This window comes from Bactrocera tryoni, chromosome 5, assembly GCF_016617805.1.
Source record: "Bactrocera tryoni isolate S06 chromosome 5, CSIRO_BtryS06_freeze2, whole genome shotgun sequence".
In the NCBI taxonomy this organism is placed as follows: domain Eukaryota; kingdom Metazoa; phylum Arthropoda; class Insecta; order Diptera; family Tephritidae; genus Bactrocera; species Bactrocera tryoni.
In genome coordinates, this window is record NC_052503.1 from 40,978,136 (window position 1) to 41,005,817 (window position 27,682).

Here is a 27,682-nt window from a genome sequence, read left to right on the forward strand (position 1 = left end):
TGATGTATTGTTATTCCGATAAATAGGTTATGTTTGGTCGTCGCTTCTGGCTTAAATTTGGCAAGAAAGCCAGGTGTCTGAAAGCAGCCTTCGCAGCAAAGCAACTGCCTGCTATATCCACGGGTGCAATATGTATAATAACATTAGCTGTCATCATAAGTGTTGTATGTTTCAGCTGCTTAACGAATGGGTATTTACCGATAGCCCTGGCTTAACTACGGTTTCGTAAAGCCAAAACGCAACTTTCGGTGAGAGACCTCAACGCTTCGCAATAGCTTCTTCACAACAATATAAGACTAACGAGGACATTAACGAACTGGGCAGCGGCACCTTCCCAATTAAGGGATTGAACGTTCCAGCTGCAGGCCCTTAAATCGTAATCCTTAATGTGTTTGCAGTGGTCGTCATCAAAAAGAGAGTCTCTCATGCGAGCCTGTTGTTTCCTTTTCATTAGGGGCGTTCAATTTTTCACTTTAACTCGCCTTTAAATGGATGTTTTTTGGCTACCTAGAGGGTACTTAGTCCTAGAAAAAGTAACATTTCTGGTCACTCACAAGTAAATGGCGATCAGAGAACTTTCCTCACTTGCTTGAACTTCTACAGATGGCTCCATCATCCTCGTAAGCGATTTTTAGGGCAATGAAGCAGAAGAATGCCATGATACTCTTATGATTACTTTTTATGTTAGATCCACAGAAAAATGCTAATGGGACACTCGAAACCTCAAAGCTTGCTTAAACTAGAAAAGTGTAAATAAAGACGAAGTAACTTCGATCCAGAATTGCTTAAAAACTCGATGAACTCCTAGCATTTGGTGATAGATTTAGACTTCTTTTTACCACGTTGTATTGTCAAGCCTGTGGAAGCAGTTCAGATTTGTGCCGAATGAGGATGATTTTTTGATGTTTTTTTTGCTATTCCCATCTTATGCCAAATTTTAAGTTCGTTTAATATTACTTAGCATCATTTGTTTAGTAGTTTTTAACCACTTTTTATTTTCCTCGCCGACTATTGCTGTAAGTAAATGGGCACTTAGCTAACAATATAACTATCTCTATTAGCGTTTGTTTGCACGGCTGTGTATTTCCGTGCAAACAATGTGCGACGTAAGTGGACCGCGCATAAGACGCCACTCAGTGACGCAGTTGGCGACAGGGAAGTGGCTGTGGTACATAGTATGGAGAGATATCTATCTCTATATACATATATGTGTGCTGTCGTTGATCACAAAAGCCGAAACATCGCGTGCGGCGCTTATCGCTTTACAAGCGTCTAACTTTTCAATTTCACAGCGTTGCGTTGACGCTTTGTACGTAAAGCGCTGAACTGCGCGAGAACCACAAGCAATTTTATGTAGATTTTGAATGAGCGTGTGTCTACAGGTAGCCGATCAGCTGGTAGGCTTGCTGGCAAACGACAATTGACCGCTCGAAGCTGGCGAACGGAGCTCGATAGAGTTTAGTAATTTGTAGTCACGCGTGTGAGCCATACGCTGCGCATCCCACGGTTGCTGTGCTGTACAACTTTTACGTTTATTTCAACTAAAGTTGTAAGTAGTAACAGCGCGTTTTTTATTCGAATAATAGTGGCTTAGTGCAAAGCAATTTTTATTAAAAGCGCAGATTGCAGTGCGGCGGAAAATCGTTCATTTGCGCGCATATACAAAGCGAAAAGTTTACAACAATTGCGCTGGTATGTGTGCGGACAGCTGTGTGCGATTGTGTCACGTGTGTTGTGGCGGTGTGTCGATGATTTTGCGCCGCTTTGCGCCTAGCACTGCTGCATCCCCTGGATCCAGTGGGGTTTTACTGTACGTTTTATTTTCCAGGAGCACAAGCTTGCTGTGCATAAAATTTGCCGTTACATTCATGTGAAAATGCGAAACTTTGGCATAAATTATGCGGTGTGTGGTTGGCTGCAGTAGATTTAGCGCCAATCTAGTGGAAAATTGCTAAGCTTGAGCCGCTTGCTGCCAACGTTGGCAAAGTTTGCATATGTAGTAGTGTGAAAATTTGCATACACCTACACACTCACGCGCAGCGAATATATCTAAAAAATCTCCTCTGTTATTGATTTTTCATGCTCGCGTATGGCTGCTGCGCGCTGTCTGCACTTTTGGTTAGATTCGGGCTTGAAGCTGAGCACCGCGTTACCGACCCACTCTACCCACCCGCATACATCTGTGTATTGTATAGTAATAACGTGCTCGTACTTATCCAAGCTACAGAAATTCCGTAGCCAAAATATTTGGTTTTTTGTTTTTATTTTTGTTTTGTTCATAAACCTGCAAAAGTCGGCAGTGCTCAACGAGCTTCCGAAGATGAGATTTATGTATAATGCAACATAATGAAAAGGCTAACAATTTGTTCTGTACGAGACGTCCAAGTTCGGTTGCGTATACTTAAAAGCAACTAAGTTTTGAACGAATTCGTTGCTGTTTTTCTGTTTTTATCATAAAACTGTAGCGAAGTTTTTGATTCAATGCTTAAAGTTTTCCACATTTGAAAGTTAATTGAAGGGCAATTCGCTGGTGTTGAGTCAACGATCTGGTTTTGTGCGTGTGTGGCGGAGAGATGGGGTGCCAGTTGAGCTTCACTCGGCATAAGCTCGAAATTAGCTTTGGTAAACAGAAGCAATAAACTGCCACAAGCCAACATAAAAGGCTGAAACATGTGTTATACCTCTAAACATAAACAAATTAGAAAAGTTGTCAAAGCGAGATTTATTTGTAGTTTTACTAGACACTTTATATGACTGTAAAATCAAAATAAAATAATAATATTTCATTGCACCCAGAACATGGGATATTAAGTCCGCCACCAAAGATAACGTCGAAGATCTTTTATAGTACATATGTATATCAACGTGATGAGAAGAGTCGACGTAGCTAAAGGGTGATCTATTTCGAGGTTCCCTACTTTTTTAAAGAAAAAACACAGAAACTTCAAATTTAATGGAGAACGTTTACAATCATTCGAAAGAACTTTATTAGGGATTTACTTTTTGACGATTTTCACTTTCAAATGATGGCCGCGGCTACGTCTCAGAAGGCCTATCCATGGAGTTTAATTTTCAATGACTCGCTCGAGCATAGTCTTTAGCCTTTACCTATCCCCACAGGAAAAAGTCTAACGGTATGATATCACACGAGCTTGTTGGACAATTGACCGAACTAAAACTTGAAATTATTATTATAATTTCATTAAGTGATTCATGTGATAGTCAGCGGAGGCGTCGTCTTATTGAAACCAAATGTCGGCGAGGTGAGGAGCTTCGATTCCAGCTACCAAGTAGTCGGTCATTATGGCGGCATAACGGTCGCCATTGACGGTTACGTTCTTTTACATTTTTAAGAAATATGAAACAATAATTCCACCGGCCCACAAACAGCACTAAACCGTTGCTTTTTCTGGATGAAATGGCAGCTCTTGAATCTCTTCCTGGCGCTCTTCGTTCCAAATACATTAATTTTGCTATTTTACATATCCATTGAGGCAGAAATGGGCCTCATCTCTGAACAAAATTTGACACGAAAACGTCGGATTTTCTTGGAACTTCTCAAGAGAACGAAGCAATATCGCTAGGGGAGGTTGAACTGCTTCAGTTCTTGTACAAACTGTATTTTTTTACGTGTTCTATTTAACGCCAAGTCGTTCCATACGCCAGTCCGAGTTGCTGCGAACTGCGCCTAATCGGCTCTCCACGGTCTTCGTGTACACTCTCAGCTACGACTGCTTAGTGGACGTGATCTATTCGGTCGAATATTATTATAATGAATGCTGGGTCTCAAGATGGGTGATGGTGTTGCGATTAGTGTGCTCAGTAGTCCGATTATGTTGAACATAAGTTGATCGAAGTGCACAAAGCACATTCCTTATAGAACGTGAATTTTAGTAATAAAGCTGACCGATTAGTAAACGTTGTTCAAGCGTAAGTCTTTACATGATGAAATGCCAAAAAATATAGAACAAAAATAATATGACAGCTTGACACGACTCACGCGTGATCTGTCAGAAAAAGGCGATTGAAAAAAGTACCTCTACTGGACCATTTTAAATTGGATTTATCCTCTGTTTGTGTATTGTATTTACACTCAAATCGCTTATGACGGAATAATCTTTGGACCATTCAAGATATTATCTACGAAAAACTGTTAACCGACAATTTCTTATTGGTGTAATCTATCTAAATAAAATTGTTCTCTATCTAATCTGAACTACCCATCTTATGGTTATGTCTTAGGGTCGAGTTTCAAGGGAGTCGTTAATCTAGATGAAATATCAGTTACCGCCTTTTGACAATTTCTTTTCTCAAACGAAGATTATTTAACCTTAGCGAAAACTGGTCACTGTCCCATTGGCGCTCAAGCGGTGAGGATAAATATTTTGTAGGACGTAACCTCATAAAGTAGCAGGGAAGAAGAAGAGATATCCAGACATTATGTCCTTCACTTTTGCAAGACTAGGGTTGAAGTAACTCGTTAGTCATACTTTCTAAAAACCCGGCGAATTGGATGGTATAGATATGAGCCGGCTCAATAAATTTGTGACTGATACATCTCTAGCAAATGTAAGCATCACAATGGACAGTCGCCTCTAACAGCCCAAGTGAGAGTTTTATGGTCTCACGAGAAATCAGCATTTACCTAACCTAACTTAATTTAAGAACATGCTGATTAGGATTCGGACCAAACACCCTCTTACTCATGACTTAAAAATGGCAAAGTCATGCTGTGAAAGTTAGCGATATTAAGTAAAATACGCCACTAGCAAAACTAAAACGGATATGTGCTAATTGAAGAGAGCACTCAAATTTTAGTGCAATTATAGTATTGAGACCTTCAACTGGTTACTCGTCTATGGTATATGCGTACCATTGTCAGCAATAGTGCCTGGTGTCTAGGCGTTGTCGGTGAAACCAGCTTGTTTACACATACCTTTGCTCTAGTTTGATTTAGTTTATGAACTCAATCGCCCCCTCGAGCGCTAGAAAGTTTTGTTATTTTAAAGTGAAGTCGAAAGTAATGCGGAATTAAGTGACTTTTGCAAACACAGATATGCAAATGAATGCCAATTTTCTAAAACGTATACAACAATGAAATCGACATGATTCTTTAAATACTTGAAAATCAAAGAACGGTTTGAAAACATATGTGCAGCTAATTTGTCGTTTTGAAGAAATATTTTTTAGAAAATTTTTAGAAAACGTTTCATTAGTTAAAGCTTCAGTTTTGATACTCAAAATTTGTATCTATTTGACAATCATTTAAAACTTTTTTCACCGACAATGTTAACAGGAAGTCAGCATCGGACCTGCTTCGTGAAGCAACAACTAAACTAGGGACTGTTGGATACTTATTAGAAAACATATATTCACTGACATATTTATTCAAGAGATCCGAAGTGCTAACCTGAGAGGAATAAATTAATATCGCTTTTAGAGCGCTGATGTGAATCCTCGCCTCGAAGTTAACAATTTTGCCACAGTGCTCCATTTCCAAATTCGAATTGATAACCTTAAAAGTGTTAAGATGATCCTTGCAGGCAAAAAACTGGACCAAGTTTCTTCTGACGTCTTCATTTGAGGTGAAACTCCTCCCAAAACAAAAAATTGTGCACCGATTGGAATAAGTAATAGTTCGAAGAGGCAAAGTTTGTATATTATGGTGCGTGTTGTCCTATACCCTATTCAAGCTCAAAAAACTTTTGGCGAATCATCGAACTTGTATGAGGCTTCGAATTATCATTATGGAACACTACACCTTTACTATTGATCAATTCTGTTGTTTGTGTTTGTTTCTGTTTGGGTGCATTACTCAAGATGTCCAGCTGATCACAACACATGTCAGAATTAATCGTGGTATTGTCGGACAAAACTTCAAAATAAAGGACACTTAGTAATTCCCTCAAACTGACAAAATAACCTCTTTACCAATTACCTTTGAACTATTCACGTTCTAAGTGATTTGAGCTGATTCATTCTTCTTAGACCTGATATCTTGTGCTGTACATTCTTGTTATAAATCCACTTTTAGTTGCCTGTAACAATTCACATCAAAAAAAGGACCTCTTCATTGCCATTTGATGAGCGAATCGTAGTCGTTAATGCGACGAAGTAAATTTCGTTCGGTAAATGTCAAGCGGTGGTAAATGTCGAAAATAATTATAGAAATTTCATATGCTTGTAAACGGTTGCGTTAGACAAATTTAATCTTTTAGCAAAATCTCGAGTTGTTATACAACGGTTTGCAGCGGCTTCCAGAGTGCTATCAGGTAGTGGTTGAAGATCGAAATTGTTGGATCAAAATCTTGCACACCAATTATGGCAATGGCGTTCGGTGGAAACATTTCCAGTCCATACACATTACAAAATTTTCGCCTCAATTGCATTTTTACCCTTTCGATAGTGAAACAGTAAAATATGACAAAAATGGTGTTTGCGATCTTCCATCCTCGAAAAATCATAAGAAAAAGTTCCTTCATTTCGGAAGTAAAAGGAATATACGTATGATATTCAACTTCGTCTTTTGATTCCAAATTCCTCTAGATATTCTATTTGTTTAGGGATTAACTTGCGGATCTAAATATTTTGGTAACAAGCATTTGAAAAATTCCCAAGTCAGTCGGATCTACTTTATAAGAACGGACTAGTACTCATATTCAGCTAAAAACTGCTTCCTCGTCAGCATTCTTCGATACTTTTATGCTTCTAGAAACACAAGAACTGAAAACGTTTGATGAGATTTGAGATGGAAGTTGAAAGAAGCATCCCGAAGCTGTCATTTCTATCTGCAAATTTAAAATAAACTGAATCTCAGTGAATAAAGTAGTATAAGTAGTATAAGGATTAAAGTAGTATAAGGAGCTATAAGGTTTCGATTAGACCTGTATATCATTCTATTGAAACATTGGGATTCGAAGGAAGTACAATTACTCCAATGAATCATCAAATAGCGCACCTTCCTCTTTAACGAAAGAAGAATATTGCGATTTCAAAAGCAAATTTTGATTTGCCATTCAGCAGGTCCTAGTTTCAAAACCAAAGCTTAGAGACGTTATCGAAATGACTAGACTAAGCTTATGGTCCAGGCAAGCTGGGCATATGAAGGAGTCTGAACGAGGATACACCGAAAGTCTCTCCTCCTTTAACTGCATTCCTGAAGACTTGGATCACTGCGTGGTAGAGGCGACTCTAGGTCTTGATATGTAGATGGGCAGGAGTTGCTGAAGAAGAGGACTAGTGAGCCTTTTCACGGATGAAGCGAACAATACATATTTTCATTAATTTTGAGATTAACTCCATGCTTGCAAAGACTTTTAATACATTTAATGAAAATGGTTAAGTGTGAAGTGGGTTACGATCAAATCCAATAAGATCAGCTGTAGTACTCAAACGAAATCACTTAGTGCACGATGCAACATACAAGTATAAATTATCAGCTTGACGAGTTGAGTCCATTTCGCCTTATCAGTCTGTCTGCCTGTCTGTTTAGTCTCTCAGTTTTTAGGTATCGAACTAACGTCCTTTTCTCCTCACGCTGCTGCTCATTTGTCGGAATCGCCGATATCGGATCACTATAGCATAAACAAAGCTGCCATACAAACTGAACGATCAGAAACAAGTGACTGCATGGATAACTTTTTCATATGACAAGATATTTTCACTTTTGCATTTGGGATCGGTATTAAAGCTTCGGTATGTTTAACGTTAACGTTTTTCTATTCATTGATCAGTCAGTTTCAGAATAATCCAAACTAAACTAACTGAGTAAAGAGTCTAGAGCAAGGCATCAGGGAAACAATGGAGCATATCTTGTGCACTTGTCCCATACTGGCAGAACTACGCTGTAAGCATCTGGGGTCCCACGACACGGTACAATGGAAGAGGCATGGATAGTGAGGACACAGAGCCTGTTAAAATTCGCGTCTAGCGCAGGTATCCTAAAGGATGACTACTCCTCATGGACTTAGTAACTGAACTCCATCTGATATTGCAAAGGACCGAAACAGGTCTTTGTGTGGCTTATTGCCCTACCAGATTAACCTAACCGATATTATTGTCTGAAACAATCATACATAGGCATTACCTTTGGTTCAGTCAATAATTACCTGTCATAAAAAAATAAATAAAAATGTCATGCAATTTAAATCTGCCACAGGCAATTATAGTTTATGTTTACCATAAATTCACATATTTATGATTTTGCATTGTTCCAAGTGCTGTTTAAACACATATATTCATATATACAAATATATGCATAAGTATATAGTATAACAAATAAATGTTGGCACATGAATGTCATTGCAACCGCAGCAATGCTCAGTGCCATATTTTTCATACAACAACAAAGTCAAATTACACCGGATGCAGTATTTTATCGAGCAATCCTTTTTATTTTGCGTATTACGGTTGACATCAGGCGTCCGAATTATGTTTGCTTGAGGCATTTTCTAGGTCATTTCATTGGCAGCGAGCAAGGCATGTGGTCAGATCGTTGGCGTCTGTGCAGAAAAATGAGCTTACAAAAAGCACACACGCACAACTATTCATGTGTAAAAAAAATGTGCGCAGCATCGTGGCGCATAGATGTATGTATACTCATAAGTGTATCAATGTAGACTCCGGGCACTTCTGTTCAAAATTTATGTATTTTATGGGCAATTCTTTAACATACCGCAGGAAACCGAATATCGGAAAGCATGCATATAGTTCATACTATAAAACTGACAAGTGCACGGGATTTTCAGTTTTGTTTTGGTAGTGTATGCAACTAAATTTTCTCAAGCTCGAGTTGTGTATGGGAAAATTTTTACTAATTTCACGGTTTTCGCTTTTAAGTGCTTAGTGCTTTTCAACTGGAAAAAGTAGAGAATAACAAAACAAATATTGTTATTGCACAGGACTTTTGGAAGCACAGGAAGACAAGGAATATTAAAGTGAAAAATCATTTCATCAAAATCAGAAATTAGGATGAGTTATGAACCAAATGCTGAACGGTGTTATGAAGGTAATATACAGTGGTTGTCCAATACAATGAACTTTCATTATAAAGAATTTTCGGTTTAAAGAACCATCAAAATTATCAATACATCAACTTCAATGTATTATTAACGCAAAGTAGGATATATATATAAGTAATACCAAAAATTATTTTTATATATGTATGTAATTCTAATGTAATTGTCACCAAGATCGAGACACTCCTCAGATCGGGATAATTTTCCAGATTCAGATCGGTGCATTATCGTGTGGCAAAACCCAAGAATTTCCTTAGGAAGAATAGGAACGAACCCAGGGGTCAGGTCTACGATCTGTTGGGGTCGTAAAAGGGAGGATATCACCTCTCTTCGCGCCGGTGACACTCTGTTATCGTCGTGAAGAGAATGTGCGGGGGTTCAGTTAGGTGCGTTTTTTCCCAGTTCGGAGGTGCAGGAACCTCAAGCGTAAGAGGTACCTGTCCCTTCATTAAAAGCTTGTGGAAGTTCATTCCGGAATTCCTGGAGACCATTTATAATAAGTGCGTATCGGAGGTATACTTTCTACACGAGTCGGAAATGAGTTATGGTGGAACGGCTTCAGAAGCTGCGATCGAGTGGTGCAATGACTAGAGGAGCTTGGCTGCCCGGAAATTACTCTTTGACGGAGTTACTTTTCGGACAGAAAGGTCTCTCTAATCGGCATGTATGGAGTGTGGGGATCGGAGTGGTTCGTGGCTACCTACAGGGCTTCATCTGTGGTTCATATATCTGGAATCTCATGATGGCTTCTCTACTTGGGCAGCTTGAGCGACTCTGTAAGTTTTGTGAGTATGTGGATGACCTTCTTCTGGATGATCTTCCTCTTCTGGTCGAAGGTCGCGTGCGGTCTGAGATAGAGCGGAAGGGGCGGCAATTTTTAGAAATTGTAAACACTTGGGGCTTAGGTGTGGGATTGGACATATCAATGGAAAAAGAGGTGACAATGCTGCTCAAGGGCGGATTTTTTCACTCCACACATGGTGAATGTAAAGGAGAGACTGCAGGCAACCGTTACCAAAGTACGACGTATTTTGTGGAGTGATTGTAGTCTAGGACGCCGTGCTGTTCACACCATATATGGTGGCTTGTTTGTGGCCTGTGCCGCCTATGGAGCCGCTGTATGGTGGGAAGCAGCCATGACAGTTGTAGGGCGCCAAAAATTAAATTCTCTTCCATACAACGTTGTATGATGCTTGCCTGTTTGCCTGTATGTCGCACCGTCTCAACGGATGCTTTGCAGGTTTTGTTAGGTGCATCCCTTCTACAACGTGCTGTGGCATTCAGATTAAGAAGGGGCTTGAGTGTGTCATTGCTGCGGAATAACTGGATTTCTGATGGTGACGTAGAGAGAGAGGGATATCAAAGGAGTGGGAGGCTTCTATGATAGTGTAAGCTGTAAGTGGCAAGACCGTTGGTACAATAGCCTTAAGAAGTTACACGTTAAACATACCAGATGTTGTCTGTCCGTCTGTATATATACGCGAACTAGTCCCACAGTTTATCAGATATTGACCACAAATCTTTCATACGCCCTTTTCTCGTCAAGACGCTGCCATACAAACTGTGCAATCAAAATTAAGTTTTTCTATGAAAATTTTTGCCATGGATTGTTATCCAAATCTGTACCGTTGTCTTCGGAGAAATTGTTCAAATCGGACTACTATAGCATATAGCTTAGTACAAATTGATCGATCACAATCCAGTTTTTTTATTGAAATGTTTATATTTATGAAAGGTATATTTTAATTTTTTTCTTGTTTGTTTTTTGTTATAATTACTAGAAAAAATAATATTAGCTTCAGTTACGCCTCTAAACGTTGTATTATAAATTGTTCTATTGAAAGCCTTAATAGAGTGCAATTATGTATTTTATAGCAACAATAATGAGAAACAATAAGAAAACCTATAAATCTCAAGTTCTTAAAAACGACTGAAACGTAACATAGTTTCACCTTCGTTGCGTGCATTCATACCCCAAACGGGCACGAACGTACAATGCGCAGCGCCAATGCCCACACTCCCCACTGCTGTCTTAATGCACGGTTTAGGCAAGCGTTGAATGATTTCAAAAAAATATTATAGTTAAAAACACGGAGATGTACGAGTAAAAGCGGTCCACACGCAAATCTCAAAAGCGTCGTTTCACAGGCAGCGTTTACGGCAGCGTTTAATTGTCTGTTATTTTACGATATTTTTTGCCAACACACTTACTCGTCTATTGTTTAAGCGCCCCTATTCATTTTCATTGCAGTTTGTGCTAAACTAGAAGCACTAACACACATACACACACACACTAACACACTTGCCATAATGACTTGCACAATGCGCTCAAAGAAATGCGAAATAATAACAATCACAAGAGCAATTACTGTCATCACTAATTGTGACGTTTTCCCCACAGATTAATCTGCGGCGGCGGCGCCAGCAAGCATCATCATCACCACCATCATCACGGTGGCGGCGGCAGCGGCAGCGGCAATACGAATGTATGTGAGGAGCTCGACTACGAGGCACTAAGCGCCGTCGAACAGAAGGTGCAACGCAACAATAGCATCAACGCCGGCAGCAGAGACGCGGGGGAGTTGCAACAGCAGCAGCGCGCTCATACACACCTACATCGTCATCATCACCATCATCACGCGAACGGCAGTGGCAGCGGCGGCGGCGGCAACAACAGTCACGATAACCTTCAATACCAAAGCACACAGCAGCAGCAACAGCAACAGCAACAGTCAGGCGCACACCCACAAAGCCCAACAGCAGCTGTACAGCAGGCGGCGCAACCGCAGTCACGTGAGTCGGACGACTATTATGATAATCTGAAGCGCTTGGATGCGCTGACATTGGGACTTGTTGAACAATTACACCCTTGGCACAATGAGAAAAGCGATTTGGAGAGTTTGAACTCCGATTACTTTAAAAATTCGCTACATCAGAGTCACGAACTGCAGCAGCAGCAGCTGGACTTTGAAGCGCTCGAAGAGGCGGTCAGCTTTTTGGCGAGCGAGAAACCACGCATATACCAGTCGCGACGGCAGCAGCGCGTATTGAGCGCCGCACAGCAGAAGCTACAAAACGCAACCGATTCCTATCAGGAGAACAGTCAGAGTAGCGCATTTCCTGAGACCACAACTAGCAACTCGGACGATCAGACGGATAGTCCGTCACTGTCCGAGCAGGAGTACGATTTGAAGAAGATTGAGAAGATTTATAAGAAAACCGCTGCACTTGAGGCGGATGAGGACAGTTATGAGCTCATAAGTCTCACGACAACGACACGCACACGCTTGGAGACTACTGAAGACGAAGAGGACGAGCACGAGGATAGCAGTTTTAATTGCAACGAACAGTCAGCTGACGCAACTGATTGCCTAGCGGTTGTTGCGGAAAGTGTTCAAAAAACAAACGAGCACGAATCCATTAATGGCGTGTTAAAACGTACGCGCGCCTTAAGCGAAAATCTCGAGAAACTCATTGCATACGACTCGGTCTATCTGTCGTCCGAGGAGAGTTCTGAAAGTACATTGATTGACGAAAATCACCGCGGGACATATGAGCGCACAACACAAGTAACGGCACAACTCGCAGAGGACACTGGCGACGCGGCGACATTGCTGCACTTCTCCATCGAAGATATAATCTACGAACCGCACAACAAGCAACCGCTTAGTGCCAGTGAGCGCAGGGAATTTGATACGGAGCAGCCGCCAACAGTTGGTGTTGCCTGCACGGCGACCATATTGACAGAGACGGATACGGCGGAAATTGCCACGCAAGCAGCGAAGGAAAAGCAATTAGTTAGTATAGTGGAAACAGTAAATACGAAAATTGAAAAGATACCGCTAACGGCGCACTTATTAGACGAGGAGCAGCAGTGTGCAACGCGCGACTCGACGACATTGTATACACAGATATTGAAAGTGGGTCATACGTCCACACCGTGCGGTGTCACAAATCCTAGTGAAACTACATCAACACTATCAACGACAACTACAACGACTGCTAAAGCTTTAGTGATAGCCGCAACCGGTGCACCGGCAACGACTACAGCTATAGTTAAACCTGCCACAGGCGGCGCTTGCTTAGCCACACAACCCACGGTGGGCATTACATCCAGTGCAGCAAGTAAACCGAAAATCCTGTCAGTGGTCGAGAAGCGTAAGTGGAAGCGTTACAACGACGCAACTACTACCGTCAACTTAGGTGTCAACAACAACGAAGCGGTAGTCCAGCCACGTGGCTGTGGTTTAGAGTCAAACGTCAGCTCAGCTTTACCACCAATTGATTACCCACTTACGTCACTGAAGAAGCATCAGTCAACAAGCGTTGTCGACACACTTACGTGCACAACGTCGTACGCCACACAGCCGTGTGATAATCAATATCATAGTCTGCCGGATGTGAGTATAGGGCAGAGTCTGAAAGTGTCCGAGTCTATCGATGCGAAGCTGAGATCTTCCTACAACGTACGCAAAGGTGAACTGAACGAGTGTTGCAGACGTGCGGAGGTTGGGCATACAAGCGGCAACAACACAAGCGCCAACAACTGCGGCGCCGGTAAGGCGACACACCTACTAGAAAACGCGACTAACAAGTGCAAATTAAAGCAACAACGTGAGGAAGTTGTAACTACTGAAGAAATTTACGACTCAATCAAGAGATTCGGTCGTGCACATCAGAAGGCAAGACAGAAGGAATATCAGGAATTTCACGAAGTACATGTGGAAAAAGAGAAGAAACGCGAGGTGAAGGAGAAGCGTCTCAAAGTGCACGATAACGAAGCGACTAAAGCGGAAGTTGTGATAGATATACATACTACGACGACATACCCCGACAGTTTAGCGGAAGAAATTGACAGTGAGCAAGTCGTAAGTGAAGACGCGGCTGGAGCACAAGCGCTTGAAGTGCCACAAAGCGAAGTGGTTGAGGAAAATACCAGCGTTGATAGTAATGTGGCAGATGATACTGATAGCAATATAACAGCGAACAGTTCACTGGATACCAGCGCGAGTGAGTATCAGGAGCAACCAAAGGACGCGCCCGACGTTGAGGTTGAAAACTTCAGCAAACTAATTGAGCGGCGCGCAAAAGAAATCAAAGAGAAAGCTTGCAAACTCACTCTAAGTGAGGGGAACGTCAAACGCACGAAGTGCAGCAAGCCAGTACAACGCATAGAGACGCAACATAGAGAATTATACACGCAACAAGCTGATGATTATCACGTAAGCGCAGTGACAAGTCAATTTCGCATAATTGTGACGGATGCGCAAGACAATATCATCGAGGAAGACGCAATAGAAAACGACGACAGCTTAAATAGCGCAGATCAGGCTGATCTCTCGCCCTCAAACAATTCGGCATGCCAAAAGCTTAACCTGGCAACGGATGTAACGACAAGAAGACAGGAGATAAAGGAAAAATCCACAAAAGATAAAACGACAATTGTGAGCACGCACACGCGTGTAGCATCGCTGAAGCGTGTACCTTCGAAGCCGAAACGGCAGCACCACCATATAGCACAACACCACCATTGCTGTCAACAGCAACATAATAAAGTCAAAAGCAATAATAGCAACAATATTCAAGCGAGCGCTTGGCGTAGTCAAATCGGTAGCGACACAACAAACGCGCCGCGTCACGGTAACGTTAACAGTAGTGATAGCGGCAACGGCAACGGCAGCGGCAGCATTAACCGCCATCACAACAGCAACAATTACTGCGAATTATCAATAAAATCTAAGGAGCATCGTGTGCTGAGCACACAGATCTACAAAGCACGTCCCATCAAGGTGCTCACAGCGAACGATTCCTTCCGCCGACGTAGCACTGAGGGCGCCGTAACGGCCGCAGGCAGTAAGATGTCACGACCACAAATTTTGCACGTTGTCGACAACAAACGGCGCGCTGACATACTTGGCACGGCCAAAAATGTACGAAACAATAATAACAGCAACAATAATTTCACTAAGGTCAAACGAACGGAGGAAGACGGCAAGGCAGAGAGTGAATATCTGAGAAAGGTCGACGCAGTGCGCAATTACTGGGCGAAATTGGCAAAAGAAGGCGATGAGCAGGCGACGGAATGCATGATCTTAGACAAACAAGTAGGTGGCATACGCGAAGACGAAGCTAAGGAACAGCCTAGTGAGCTTGCAGACTACCAGACGCCGAAATATGCAAACATACAAGAAAATGTTAATGAGCAAACGAAAATTAAGTTGGAAGCGGCGGCACATCAGTCACATCAGTCACAGCAGCCACAAAAACCGCAACCCGAACCGCGACATTTTATTTTGGGTCCGCAAACACACGGACCAATACAAACACAGAGTCAAGGCACTCACTTCCATCAACAGCCAGTTAAGCCACTTAAGCCTAGCGCCAATCAAGATGAATTCTGCAGTTTTATGCCTTCCATCGAGATCGTGGAACTGGACGGTGACAAGAAGGCCACCATAGTTAGTACAGTGCCGCCTGATTCGGAGGATGCGGCCGCTTTGGCTAACGATGCCAACGGTGAACCACAGTTCGATCACATACGCTATAAAGTATTGAAATCACAACAACTACTGCGCAGCAATATGGTGCCACGCAGCAAAAAGGAGGCACAATTTGATGGGCTGATACAGTATTTGCAGGAGTACAGTTTCCAAGAGCTTTTGGCAAACAATAATGTCGTGATTGTGGAGCCGGTACGCACGAAAATCGAACGCCCACTCGCCATGGCGGCGGCGGCAGCGAACATGGCGAATACAAAGAAACCGGCGCGAAAGCCCAATGAATGCAGTGGCAATGCGGCGGCCACAAATCAAGCATTGGACAATGGCGATGACAGTAAATTGGAGCAGAAACCGAAAGAGCCGTTACCTAATGGTGGACTAAGCAATGCACGTATAGCGAAGTCAAAAGAAAAAATAACTAAAGACATTGGCGAAGCTGGTGAACGAGCTGGTGCAGGTGGCGGTGGCATTAAGCGTCACTTCTTCTATCAGCCGGTGCGTGTCAATCGTGAACTATACGAGGAGGAGTTACCTAATCCGGACGTTGTACGCAATGTGCGCCGCTTCTTTGAAGAAAATGTATTGCCCACACCGCGTGGTGGCATGCAGTTGCTGCATAGGCCGCCACCCGAAGAGGATACGTTTGTGGAACGTAGCGCGGCTACTCAACTGCCAAGTCCGCGTGCGAGACGTGCGCGCAAATACCGTTATCTGACTATAGACACATCCTACGGGCACATGCCGCCGCAGCATCAAAGCCATCAGTCGCAACAACAGCAGCAGCCACTGTCGAAGCAGCAACCGCAAACTCAGCTTGCTAACAAGAACGGCAGTCCGACCGCACGCAAATGGGATACGGCTAGCTTATCGAGTGGCATCTCCAGCGGTGATTTGTCGTCACCGTGTGAATGCAATGAAATGGACGCCACGTGCGCCGACAAGCCAGAGGCCGTCAATGAGGAGGTGCTAAAGGGCGTGCACGTGCAGGCGGTGGTGCAGCGACACAATAACAGGAATATGCGGCATACCGCAACGGAGCCTAGTGATGTCAATGCTAGTAGTGGGGTGCATGATTGTAATGGACTTTTGCAGTTACGGCCACGTTCACGACCACGCAGTTGCACCGTAGGTGGCAATGAGAACACCACTTACCGTATCAGCGATATTTATGAGCAACATGCAAGTCAGCAGCAACAACGAAATTTCGCAAGAGATGATAAAAACAGCCGACTTACCACAGAGACGGCCACTGACGATGAGGATGCCGATGACGAAGACCTTGACGATGAGGTCTACGAATCGCATTATGTAAGCAATGTAAGTATTGTGTGTCGTAAGTGGCAATGCGTGGCTGCCACAATTTAATGTTGAGTACACACATATATTCATACCTTTGCCATAATTCCTTCTTAGTCAGCAGAAAGCGAGTGTTTTTCGCAAGGCGCTCGTAAAAGTAAGCAGCGGCCGCATAAGACACTGCCATTGGATTTATGACGCGTTTATTTAACTCAATTAAGCTTATTTTATGCGGTGTGGCTGCAACATTACGTGCCGCATATCTTTTTGTCTGTTTCCCTTTAATAAGACTTTTGCGCCTCATCAGCAAGAAAGCAAAAATTAATAGGCTTCGCAAACGTTGGTGACGAAGTGTCCAAAAGAGAATGCGAAAAATTCGCGGATTTAATATTTAATCCCGTAGAGAGGCAATTTCAAGAATTTTCTTTATAAAGTGTAATCTTATTTTATTCAGAGGCACTTCATTTATAGTAGTATTGTTGTTATTTTTCTTTTGCAGTGCTTCTTCTTTAAAAATTCTCATGGTTTTCTACTGTTACCTTCGTGGTGGTCTTAAACTTCGTGTTTACTCAATTTATTGCTTGTATTTTATTATCTAGGTGGCAAACATTTAATCTTGTTGTTGTTGTAGTGACAAACATTTTTGAATAAGATTGATGAGTCGACAGTCTTCAGTCGGCTAAAAATCCTATCCTGTTTCGGTTACGTCGATTCGGCTGCCGTTAAAATAAAGATTACCCCGATAATCTAGCCGGTTTCGTGATATTTCTCGGCATAGAATGGGTATAATTCTTCAAAAAATATGTCTTGAGTTAAACACATTTCAAAAAACGGGTTTTACAATAGGAACGCTACGAAAGTGCACGGATAGGGACAGCAAACGACGCCATATATTATATTTCCTCATTCTTTTGACATTTCTCTTCAGTAAGATTTGCCATTTCATCACGGAAAGATATACGATCGACCAACGAGTCCAAATTATTAAAATTTACTACCGAAATTCGGAGTTCTGTCTGATCAACAAGTGAGCGTCCACATAGAAGTGCCTGTAGTATCGAGAGTATTGCTGCCGCTAGCGCATCAATTGACGAAGATCCAAATCAGTCTCTCACACGTCTATCTGAAACATTGGGCATCTCTGCGACGTCGTTGAGGCGAATTTTGCGAAATAATCTTGGCCTATATCCTTACAAGATAAAACTGATGCAAGAACTAAAGCTGCTTGAACACCAGAATCGTCGTATGTTCGTGAATTGGGCTGATCAACAACTTGAAAATGATCCGGATTTTCGTTGACAACTCATCTTCAGCGATGAGGCTCATTGCTAAATGACTTCGTCAATAAACAAAATATGCGTTATAGGTCAGGCAGCAATCCACAACTACTCCGTGAATCACCATTGCATCCAGAAAAAATTACATTTTGATGCGGTTTATGGATCAGGGGCGCCGTTGGTCCGTACTTCTTCCGTGATGAATAGTACCGGCACGTTACAGTAAATGAGAATCGCTACCGCTCAATGATAACCCGGATATTTTTGGCTCGCGTTCATCGTTGAACGGCATATTCCAATTTAAGTGCACAGACCCTCAAAATACCTATCCCACAATTAAGGTTAGGATATTGATCTGGAACCTAGTGGTATAATTAGAAAATCATATTTGTCGTGAACTTCCACTTGAAGTAGGTCGAAGGATCTATTTGGTTTCGGGGTTTATTTTCTAGGCATGATTGCTGTCTTTTCTGCCAAATTAATGTAGTTATTTCTCTTTACGAATTTACATTTTTCTATTTCACAATTTTGGAGAGTAAAAGCTCTTTTCATGAGTCAATGTTCCCGAACACACTTCGTAGGGATTGAAACAGCTGCAGAACGACAAAAAAGTAGCTGTACTTGATTGTCAGGTGGGATGTCTTAAAGTGTCAGCCCCCAAGTGTTTTAGTCTTAATCTCGTAAATGCGGAACAATCAAGAAGGAAATGCTGAGAAGTTTACATCTTATCTTCTTCCATATAGTTTCTGTAGCTGGCTACCTGTTAGATTCTCAACTTTACAGCAAGGACGCCGATAGAGAAATAAGCAGTTAGAACCGCAACTACTAGATATATACCAGAGTTACAAAGGGAAAAGGGCTCTTGCGAAAATATTGGGCCAAAAGGATCTTGGGCCAAAAAGACCTTAGACCAAAAAAATCTTGCGACAGCGCATGAACCGATTGTAGTCCGGTGCTAGCCAAGTTCCCGCGAAGCCAACTATTCTGAAAGCCTAAAATTAAAGTTGATAGAGAGTTTCTGACAATATATTCCTGCACAAACCTTGGCCAAAGCTGTGACCCTCTACTTCACTAGCTTCTACCTACCCACAACTTTAACAAGTTTACTCAACTTGGTCGACAGTTTCTTCAGAAAAATACTCCGACTATGAGCTGAATGTATTTCAGTCTAGAAATTAAGTATATGGATGTCTACCTGTCTCCGATAGGTATTTTTTCCCTTCCCTCTAACCCAAATATGATTAGTTGCGGTATTAAAACCGCAATTTAGTGTTCCATTGAACAACTTAAATATCTGTACAACAGTTATCTCGAAGGGCACATAACTTTACCAATTCCAACTTTGCAACCAAAGTATAATTTAAGTACTGTCCTTTCACCTGCATAACACAAATATACAAATGACTTACACACACATTACATTTTATATTTTCAGGATGTGCTCGAGAAGATAAGAGAATGCGGCTCCACAATCACCTATTATGGCGGACGTGTATTACAAAGTACTTCTCCGGATCCAATGCAAACTGGCAATAACAACAATAACTACAATAACAATACGCAAGCAAATACAGCGAATACCAATACAATGACACTGACGAGGCGACGTGTGCGACAAATTGAGAGTAGTAACGCTTGCGAGCCACCAAGGGACTTTGCCGACCAGCAGGCGACAACACAAAAGTTTCCACAGCAAAGTAATGAAAGCCACGACAAGAACAATGGCGCTACAAAGGAGGCGCTAGCGGCAGCTGATGACGGTAACAGAGAAAGTTCATTGGCGCACTTTGGTGAGTGGCAAGCATTGAACCATATCTAGCATGTGTGCTCTTCCTGGTATTGAAATTGTTTTGACATTTCTCATTTTCAGGAATCAAATTCAAACTTGTCAAATCGAACAGCTGCAGCAGTCGCTTAGAATTGGCCGGCACAGGCGTTGAAATCGTCGAAACGGGTGCGGACGAGACAGAGGTCGTCAAAAAGATGGTGCATAGGTTTGAGTGTGGAAAGACAAGACAAGAAGCAGAGCGTGGCGAAGTGCCGCTGACGATTAACAACCAGACGCCAGCCAAAAGATTGTTAGATTGTGCTCAAACAACCACTGATGTTGTGGGTGATGTGAAGCAAGTAACAGTAAATAATCACATAAATGTGCCTATGACTACTTACACTTTGGAAGCGCCGACGCCGAGTGTTAGACGTGACGACATCTACTACACACACGAGGATAAGGAAAAAACTTATCAAAGTTCCGCAATGGACATACGTTTGAGTCACGTTGACCAGCGTAAGCCGCAGGCGCCTACTGCGGGCGATGGTCTTGATGGTGGCGATGGCACACTGAAAGTATGGCGTAATAAGAATGTCGATTTGGCTTACATAATGGCACAAAAACAGCAGCAGCAGCAACAGACATTAGCAGCAGGGGAGACCGCCACAAACTCCAATCGAAAAGCCGCGCAAGGCGAGTCACCACAGTTTGCTAAACAAACTGCCTCATCAGCGACCCCGGCAGTGCCGAAACGGTTCTTAGAATCCAATATGCCATTGAAAAGTCATAACGATGACACGTTTAACGGTATCCGGGGGGAATACGGCGAATTCCAAGAGAAAATTAATTTAAGAAATGTTGAATCCAAGCAACAGCAAACGTGGAATGGGAATGACGAATCAAATGAAACACTACACACCTTGAGCACTCAAGTGGAACCCCTAAGAGCTTTGCAGGCAACAACAACGCCCATACTTGCCCCACGTTCCAACCAACGACCGGCACAGATTGTGGTACCTGTGGAAATTCACCGCGTAGACCAACAAACACCGGAGCCCCACGGACGTGCAAGTGTGGCCAGCAGCCGCGGCAGCAGTGTAACAACCGTTATAACAACAAATACAACGGCGCTTTTAGACAAAAGTGTGGTACGCCATTATGTAGCTAATGACAAGAGTCTCTTTGAGAAGCGCAAATACGATGATATCGAATTTGAGGAATTCGAAGTTTACGATCCGACAAAGGATTTCGAAAAGTTAATTGAAAATGAAAAACGCCGCGAGGAGGCGAAACGCGAGGGACAATCGCAGCCACCGCAACAACAAGAGCAGCGGGCGGAGCAACAGCCTGTCTATAGCGATTCGTCTACGACGATGTCATTAAATGGCGCCAACGATGCGGCCATGCGCTACGACGAAGACGAGGATGAAGAAGACGATGGCCGTAAATCGAAACTTGGCAGCGAATGCTACGACTACGACAGCCTCGAGGACAAGTTGTGAGGTTGTGCGTGCGTTTCTCCTATTCATCCTATAATAAGTATATTTATGTTATCCCTTTAGTGGTTAAGTGCTTTAAATTAATTTACATTTGCCGTAATGCGCAGCGCTATCTGAGCGTAATTGACTTCTCCGTCTAATAGCATGGAATTTATCGGTAATGTAAAACGACAACGATAACGGTGTAGGGAATTTATCTGTAAATTACGAGTTTTCATATAAATATTGTGCTATCTGAACGTGTTGCTTCTTGCACTTCGATTCATACATCTAAACATATATCTCTTTATTTATTAAAAGCAAATACCAAAAACAACAAATTAGTGACTTGCACAGGAGTAAAAGTCGCTTGGCGATTGCCACGACAAATGCCAAAAGTAGTCATTCCAAAGTTTTATGCACACTTCGCAATTAAGATAAAATTATGTACTACATTGTGTAATTAAATCTACAAATATATCTATAAAATAAAACAATACATATACAGTTACTTTATCAGACAGAAATTTATTTCATATTGAAGGTTATCTCTTTCAAATGTTGGCCGCGGCTACATTTTAGAAGGTCCATCCGTTGAGTCCAGTTTTCGTTGACTCGTTCGACCATTTCGACTGGTAACGGGCGAATGACACGAGTGATGTTTCGTTCCAAGGGCTGCATCGAAATGGGATTATCCGCATAGACTGTAGCCTTTTTACGAGTATATATTCCCATAGAAAAAAGTCTAACGGTGTGATATAACACGATCTTGATTGACACGAGCAATTGACCGACCGAAACGTTAAATTAGCTGCCCAAGGAAGTGTTCTCGCAACAAATCCAATTGATGCGATGTATAGGAAGTGGCGTCGAAATCACGAACTTCAATTTTAGACATAAAATAGTTGGTTATCATGGCGCGATAAAGGTCGCTATTAAAGGCCTCCTTTTTGAAGATATATGGACCAATGATTCCACCGGCCCACAAACCACACCAAACCGTTGTTTTTTCTAGATGAAATGGCAGCTTTTGAATCTCTTCAGGTTGCTTTTCGACCCAAATGCGGCAATTTTGCTTGTTTACATACCCAGCGAGCCAGAAATCGGCCTCATCGCTGAACAAAATTTGGCTCGAAAACGTCGGTTCTTCTTAGAACTTTTCAAGAGTCCATAGAGCGAAGCAATATCACTTGGGAAAGTCGAGCGGCTTCACTTCTTGCACAAGCTGTATTTTGTAAGCTGTCAATTTAAGATCTCGACAAAAAACGTGCCAAGTCGTTCCATACGTCATTCCGTCAATAAAAGGCTATTGAATAAAGGTGGCTTAATGTCAGAAATGGGCCTCATCGCTTTTAACGCTTTTTTTAAATTGGTTGTTTATGCTTTTAAATCTAGTGAAATTGTAGCTACACATTAGTAACTTTGTCTGTCGCTTGCATGTGAGTTATTGCCAGTACCTTTCTCTGCCCATTCTCCTTTCTGGTATGGAAACCAAACGCAGGTTCTTACCCTCCGCCAGGAAACAGCTATAGAACGGCCAAACTTCTCATCGGTTCATTACCGGTTACCTCTTTGTGACCTGGCACCCAGATTAGGTGCATTTTTTTACGAAAAGATAGGCTGCTCAGCCATTCTATACATTCTTGTGCAAATATAAATAATCTCATAAGCTGAGAACGCTTTTACTATCGCTGAGTATAGTCGATATATATTGCGATAGTTGCGTTAAATATTATCTAACCGACTTATAGCAATGAGTTCTCCAAATATCTGGATTTTGCTCAGACTACGTTTCGTTGGAATGGAAAATTTGGTTAGCGGTCCTGCGATGCCTGACCAATGCCTTCCAACGTTGTCGAGCCGTCAGTGTCCCACATAATGGTACTACACTTTAGTAGTCGGAAAAGCATGGAGTTGCTCCCTGGCCTTACTGCCGAGGGTAACTTTAAACTACTTGTGAAGTTCAGGCCTTTGGTAACGTCATCCTACGGGAGAGGAGCCATTGATGTCTCATTACTTAAGGTCTTCATTTGTTGGACGAAATTACCTTTTCTCTGCTATACACTTTTGCTGTCATTTACAGTATTGTACGTTTAGCTGTTTCATTGATTAGTGGTGAAGCGGTGTGAGTTGGCCAGATCCATATGCCTAGTCCACCGAAAAGTAGAATCCAGAGTGCGACTCAGCTATTTGGCTTCACTAACCATCTCTGCCGCAAATTGTTAGGGTTCTTAGGTCCGGCTGGGGGCTATATGAAAGTGCAGTCGATACAAAAATGTGGATTGATGAGTGAGATGAGATGCTAAAGCTTCGGAGGCCCTATAAAATATTTAATATTTGGCAATTTATGACCAGCATCTCGAGCAGAGTCGAATTAGTCATGTCAGTCGGTCCGTTTGTATACTACTGTGCCCAAAAAATAAGGTGACATTTGAATTTAGATAATTATTTTTCTTTAGGTTGGTAGTACTGTCAGTCACATTTATGTCAAATTTCATGTCAAAATATGCATTAGTGTTTGAGATACATGTCGTTTTGTGAACTGCTAAAAGTGAGCTTTTCGCTTTGTTCGATGTTGCAATTTGTTGAGCAAAGAATTTGCATTAAATTTTGTTTACGGAATCAATTTTCTGCTGCGGATTCATTGAGGATGGTGCAGAAAGCCTTTGGTGATGAGGCTATGTCTAAAAAAAATGTTTACAAGTGGTATAGTGAGTTCCAAGCCGGCCGTGAACGTGTCGAAGACGAAGAGCGTCCAGGGCGACCATCAACCTCAACCGACGAAGCACACGTTCAACAAATCAAAGATTTGGTGTTGAAAAACCGTCGATTAACAATTAGAGACCTTGCTGATGAAGTTGGCATATCGAAAGGCTCAGCCAATACCACTTTGAAGGATGTTTCGGGCCTCAAGCGCGCCAAATGTCGACTGGTACCGAAAACATTGAATTTTTTGGAAAAAAGGCGTTGCGTTGAAGTGTGTGAAGCGATGAAACGCATTATAACTGGCGATGAGACCTGGATCTATGCTTACGACCTCGGAAACAACCGATCAATCGAGCGAATATCGTGCCAAAAGAGAGCCGATACCAAAAAAATCGCGCCAAAGTCGCTCAAAAATCAAGGTCATGTTGACTTTTTTCTTCGATTATCGTGGTGTTGTGCGTTATGAATTCCTTCCAAACGGTCAAACAGTCAACAAGGAATATTATTTGAACGTTATGCGTCGTTTGCGTAACGCTATCCGCCTAAAAAGGCCGGAATTGTGGAAAGTCAATTCTTGGTTTTCACACCACGATAATGCACCATCCCTTATTGCCCTCGTAATTCGTGATCATTTCGCCAAAAACTCAACCCATATCGTTCCGCAATCACCGTATTCTCCTGATCTGGCGCCGTGCGACTTCTGGCTATTCACCAAGCTCAAAAGACCGCTCCGGGGACACCGTTTTTTATACGATAGAGGAGATTCAAGCCGCAGCGAAGACGGAACGGAAGGCCATTCCGGAAAGTGACTACAACCAGTGTTTCGAAGATTGGAAAATCCGTTGGCATAAGTGCATTGCATCGGGAGGGGATTACTTTGAAGGGGATGAAATTGATTTGGAAGAATAAATAAAGAATTTTCAAAATAAATACAATGTCACCTTATTTTTTGGGCACAGTCCTCAGTTTTACAGACATCGATCTGAAAGTTTTCAGACGTCTTTTCCACGGCAAGAAGATGCCCATTTGTCGGAACCGCCTATATCGGACCATTATATTATATAGCTGCCATAAAAACTGATCGATCACAATCAAGTTCATAAATGGAATCGTTTATATTTGTGAAGGCTATTGTATCGATGTAACCGAAGTTAACGGATTTTATGTTTTTTCATGGAACTAGCTTAAAATATTTTTAAGGGGTTTTTTCGGAACTCAGCTCACTTGAGACTCGAGCAAAGCAAATTCGCGAAAATACCATTAGTTATAGAGCCATAACTCAAACATATCGCTTTCGGTCGCTTGCCACCAATTAATCAACTACGCGCCTACGCAGCCATGCACTTCAGATAATGACATGATAAGGCCGATATACCACATACAATAATATATGCAACCATATACAGACATTTGCCAGAGTATATGTCAACAACAGCCATTGTTATTCCAAGGGTACTCCGACCGACCGAATTTAATTAACAGCGAGTGACATTGAGTGGCTGTGTGTCTGTATAGGCACAATAAGCTGCTGCCGCAATGTGCTGCAAGTGTTGGCACATGCCGCAACGTGCAGAAACCAGTCGACAGATCATTGGTGCTGGCAGCTGTTTTAAGTTGTTATGTACTCATCGTATATCCGTTAACAGCAACGTGTGTAAATCTAAACTTAACTGTATGCGCACACATGCACTGTACACGCTGTGTGTGTATGTGTGTCGTTATCGCTTACCTGTGCGTTGTTGTTGCTCGTCCTTTGACGTGTCGTTGCTCTGTTTACAATATCTCCGTGTGCTCCACGAATTCTGAAAAAGAGGCGAGAGAAGATAGGAAATATAGTCCAATGTTATCAACATGATAGAACAGACAGTTTGTTTTTGTTGTGTACTTTTAAAATATGTAAATTTTTGACAGAAATATTTTTATCCATGCAAATTGCCGCATATAAATTGTGTTGGCATAGCCAAAGCAGCAGCTATTCAAGATAACTGTGTAAAAATTGTGATAATGTAATCTGAAATTCAAATTTTCAAAATGAATACGAGGAAATGAATAGATGGCTTCAAGGAGTGTGCAACAAAGAGGATGTTGCCAAAACTTTTATATTCTCGCATTTGTTAAGAAAAATTTAAAAGATCAACCACCAAAGGCAAAATTACAGCAATAAAGAAGACCTATGTTCGCGTGCCTTCGAAAATGATGTTGCATATAAATACAATAATTGGAGATATGGTGCTGATTACATAATTTGTTTCTAACAAACCAGATTTTGCCTAAAATAATATGTTCACTTAGTATCAGTATAATATATCATACTTTAACCTATATAAAGGTTGACCCATTTCTAGGTTCCTTAGTTTTTTTCTAAAGGAAAAACACAGAAACATCAAATTTAATGTGGAATGTTTATCATCATTCGAAAGAACATTCAAGTGAAAGAGCTCGAAAAGCTTTCACGTGTTTACCGCGGCTACGTCTCAGATGGTCCAACTGTTGAGTCTGATTCTCGATGACTTATTCAAGCATTTCGACTGGTAGCTGCCGAGTGATATGCGTGGTGTTTTGCTCCAAAGCCTGAATCAAAGCGGGGTTATCTGCGTAGACATTAAACTTTTCAGACTACACCAAACCATTGTTTTTTCTAGATTAAATGGTAGCTCTTGAGTCTCTTCAGGTTGCTCTTTGATTCAAATGCAACAATTTTGCCTTTTTACATACCGATTGAGACTGAAGTGGGCCTCATCGCTGAACAAATCTTAGGTCGAAAACATCGGATCTTCTTGGAGCCTTTCAGTAGCCCAAATAACGAGGTGATATCGGTGGGAAGGTCGAATGGCGTCAGCTCTTGCACAAGCTGTATTTTATAGGCTTTCAATTTAAGATCTTGACGTCGTTCCATACATCAGTTCGAGTTGCTGCAAACGGCGCCGAATCGAATCTCCACCGTCTTCGGGTACATTCTCAGCTACTAGGACACGGTACTCCTCATCATACAAGCTGTTCTTATGCATTTTCCGAAAACCAATGTTTCCGTTTGCAATTGTACGTAAAGAGCTTGAAATGCCGTCCCACAGCTCCCTTATACCGAGTTACTGATGAGTGCTCTCAAAGAGAGGAATGCAAGTCGAGTAAAAAATCGTTCGGCTGTCTGTTGTGATTGCAGCTTATCCATGTCGAATCTTCCTTTTGTTTGTTGAAGTGCGTTTTTGCTGGAAAGAGGCTTGCACAAGCAAAGATACTGGTCCGAGTCAATGTTAGGACCTCGGAGCGTACGCAAATCTAAAACAGTGGAGACGTGTCTTCCGTCTATTACAACATGATCGATCTGGTTGGGGCTTTTCGATAAGTTTTCCTATGCTGGAATCTAGTACAACTGATAGTAACCGGTGTCAAAATTAGATGATAGGTGTGGTACCAAAATCGGTAGCTAATATTTTCCGAAAACACAGCGTCAATCGGACTTGAACCACGGCTACTTCCAAAATAATACATTTTTAAAATTCATCTGATTTCTTAAGTTTCTAGTATACACTAATCAATATATCGGGATACAAATTTGTACAAATAAGAGCTTTTAAATATGCCAATTTAAGTCTAAAATTTGTGAAAATCGGACCAAACTGTTCATGCCCTCAGGTGC

The 27,682-nt window shown here is 41.9% G+C and overlaps 1 protein-coding gene across 1 annotated transcript in view; it reads right to left on the minus strand.

Annotated features, from left to right (window-relative positions):
• Positions 1 to 27,682, minus strand: part of LOC120779134 (calcium uniporter protein, mitochondrial) — a 170,151-nt gene that overhangs the window by 72,687 nt on the left and 69,782 nt on the right. Inside the window, exon 2 of the mRNA XM_040111337.1 lies at positions 25,775 to 25,847. Within this exon, the coding sequence (XP_039967271.1) occupies positions 25,775 to 25,847 (73 nt within the window). The remainder of the gene's footprint in view (positions 1 to 25,774; positions 25,848 to 27,682) is intronic.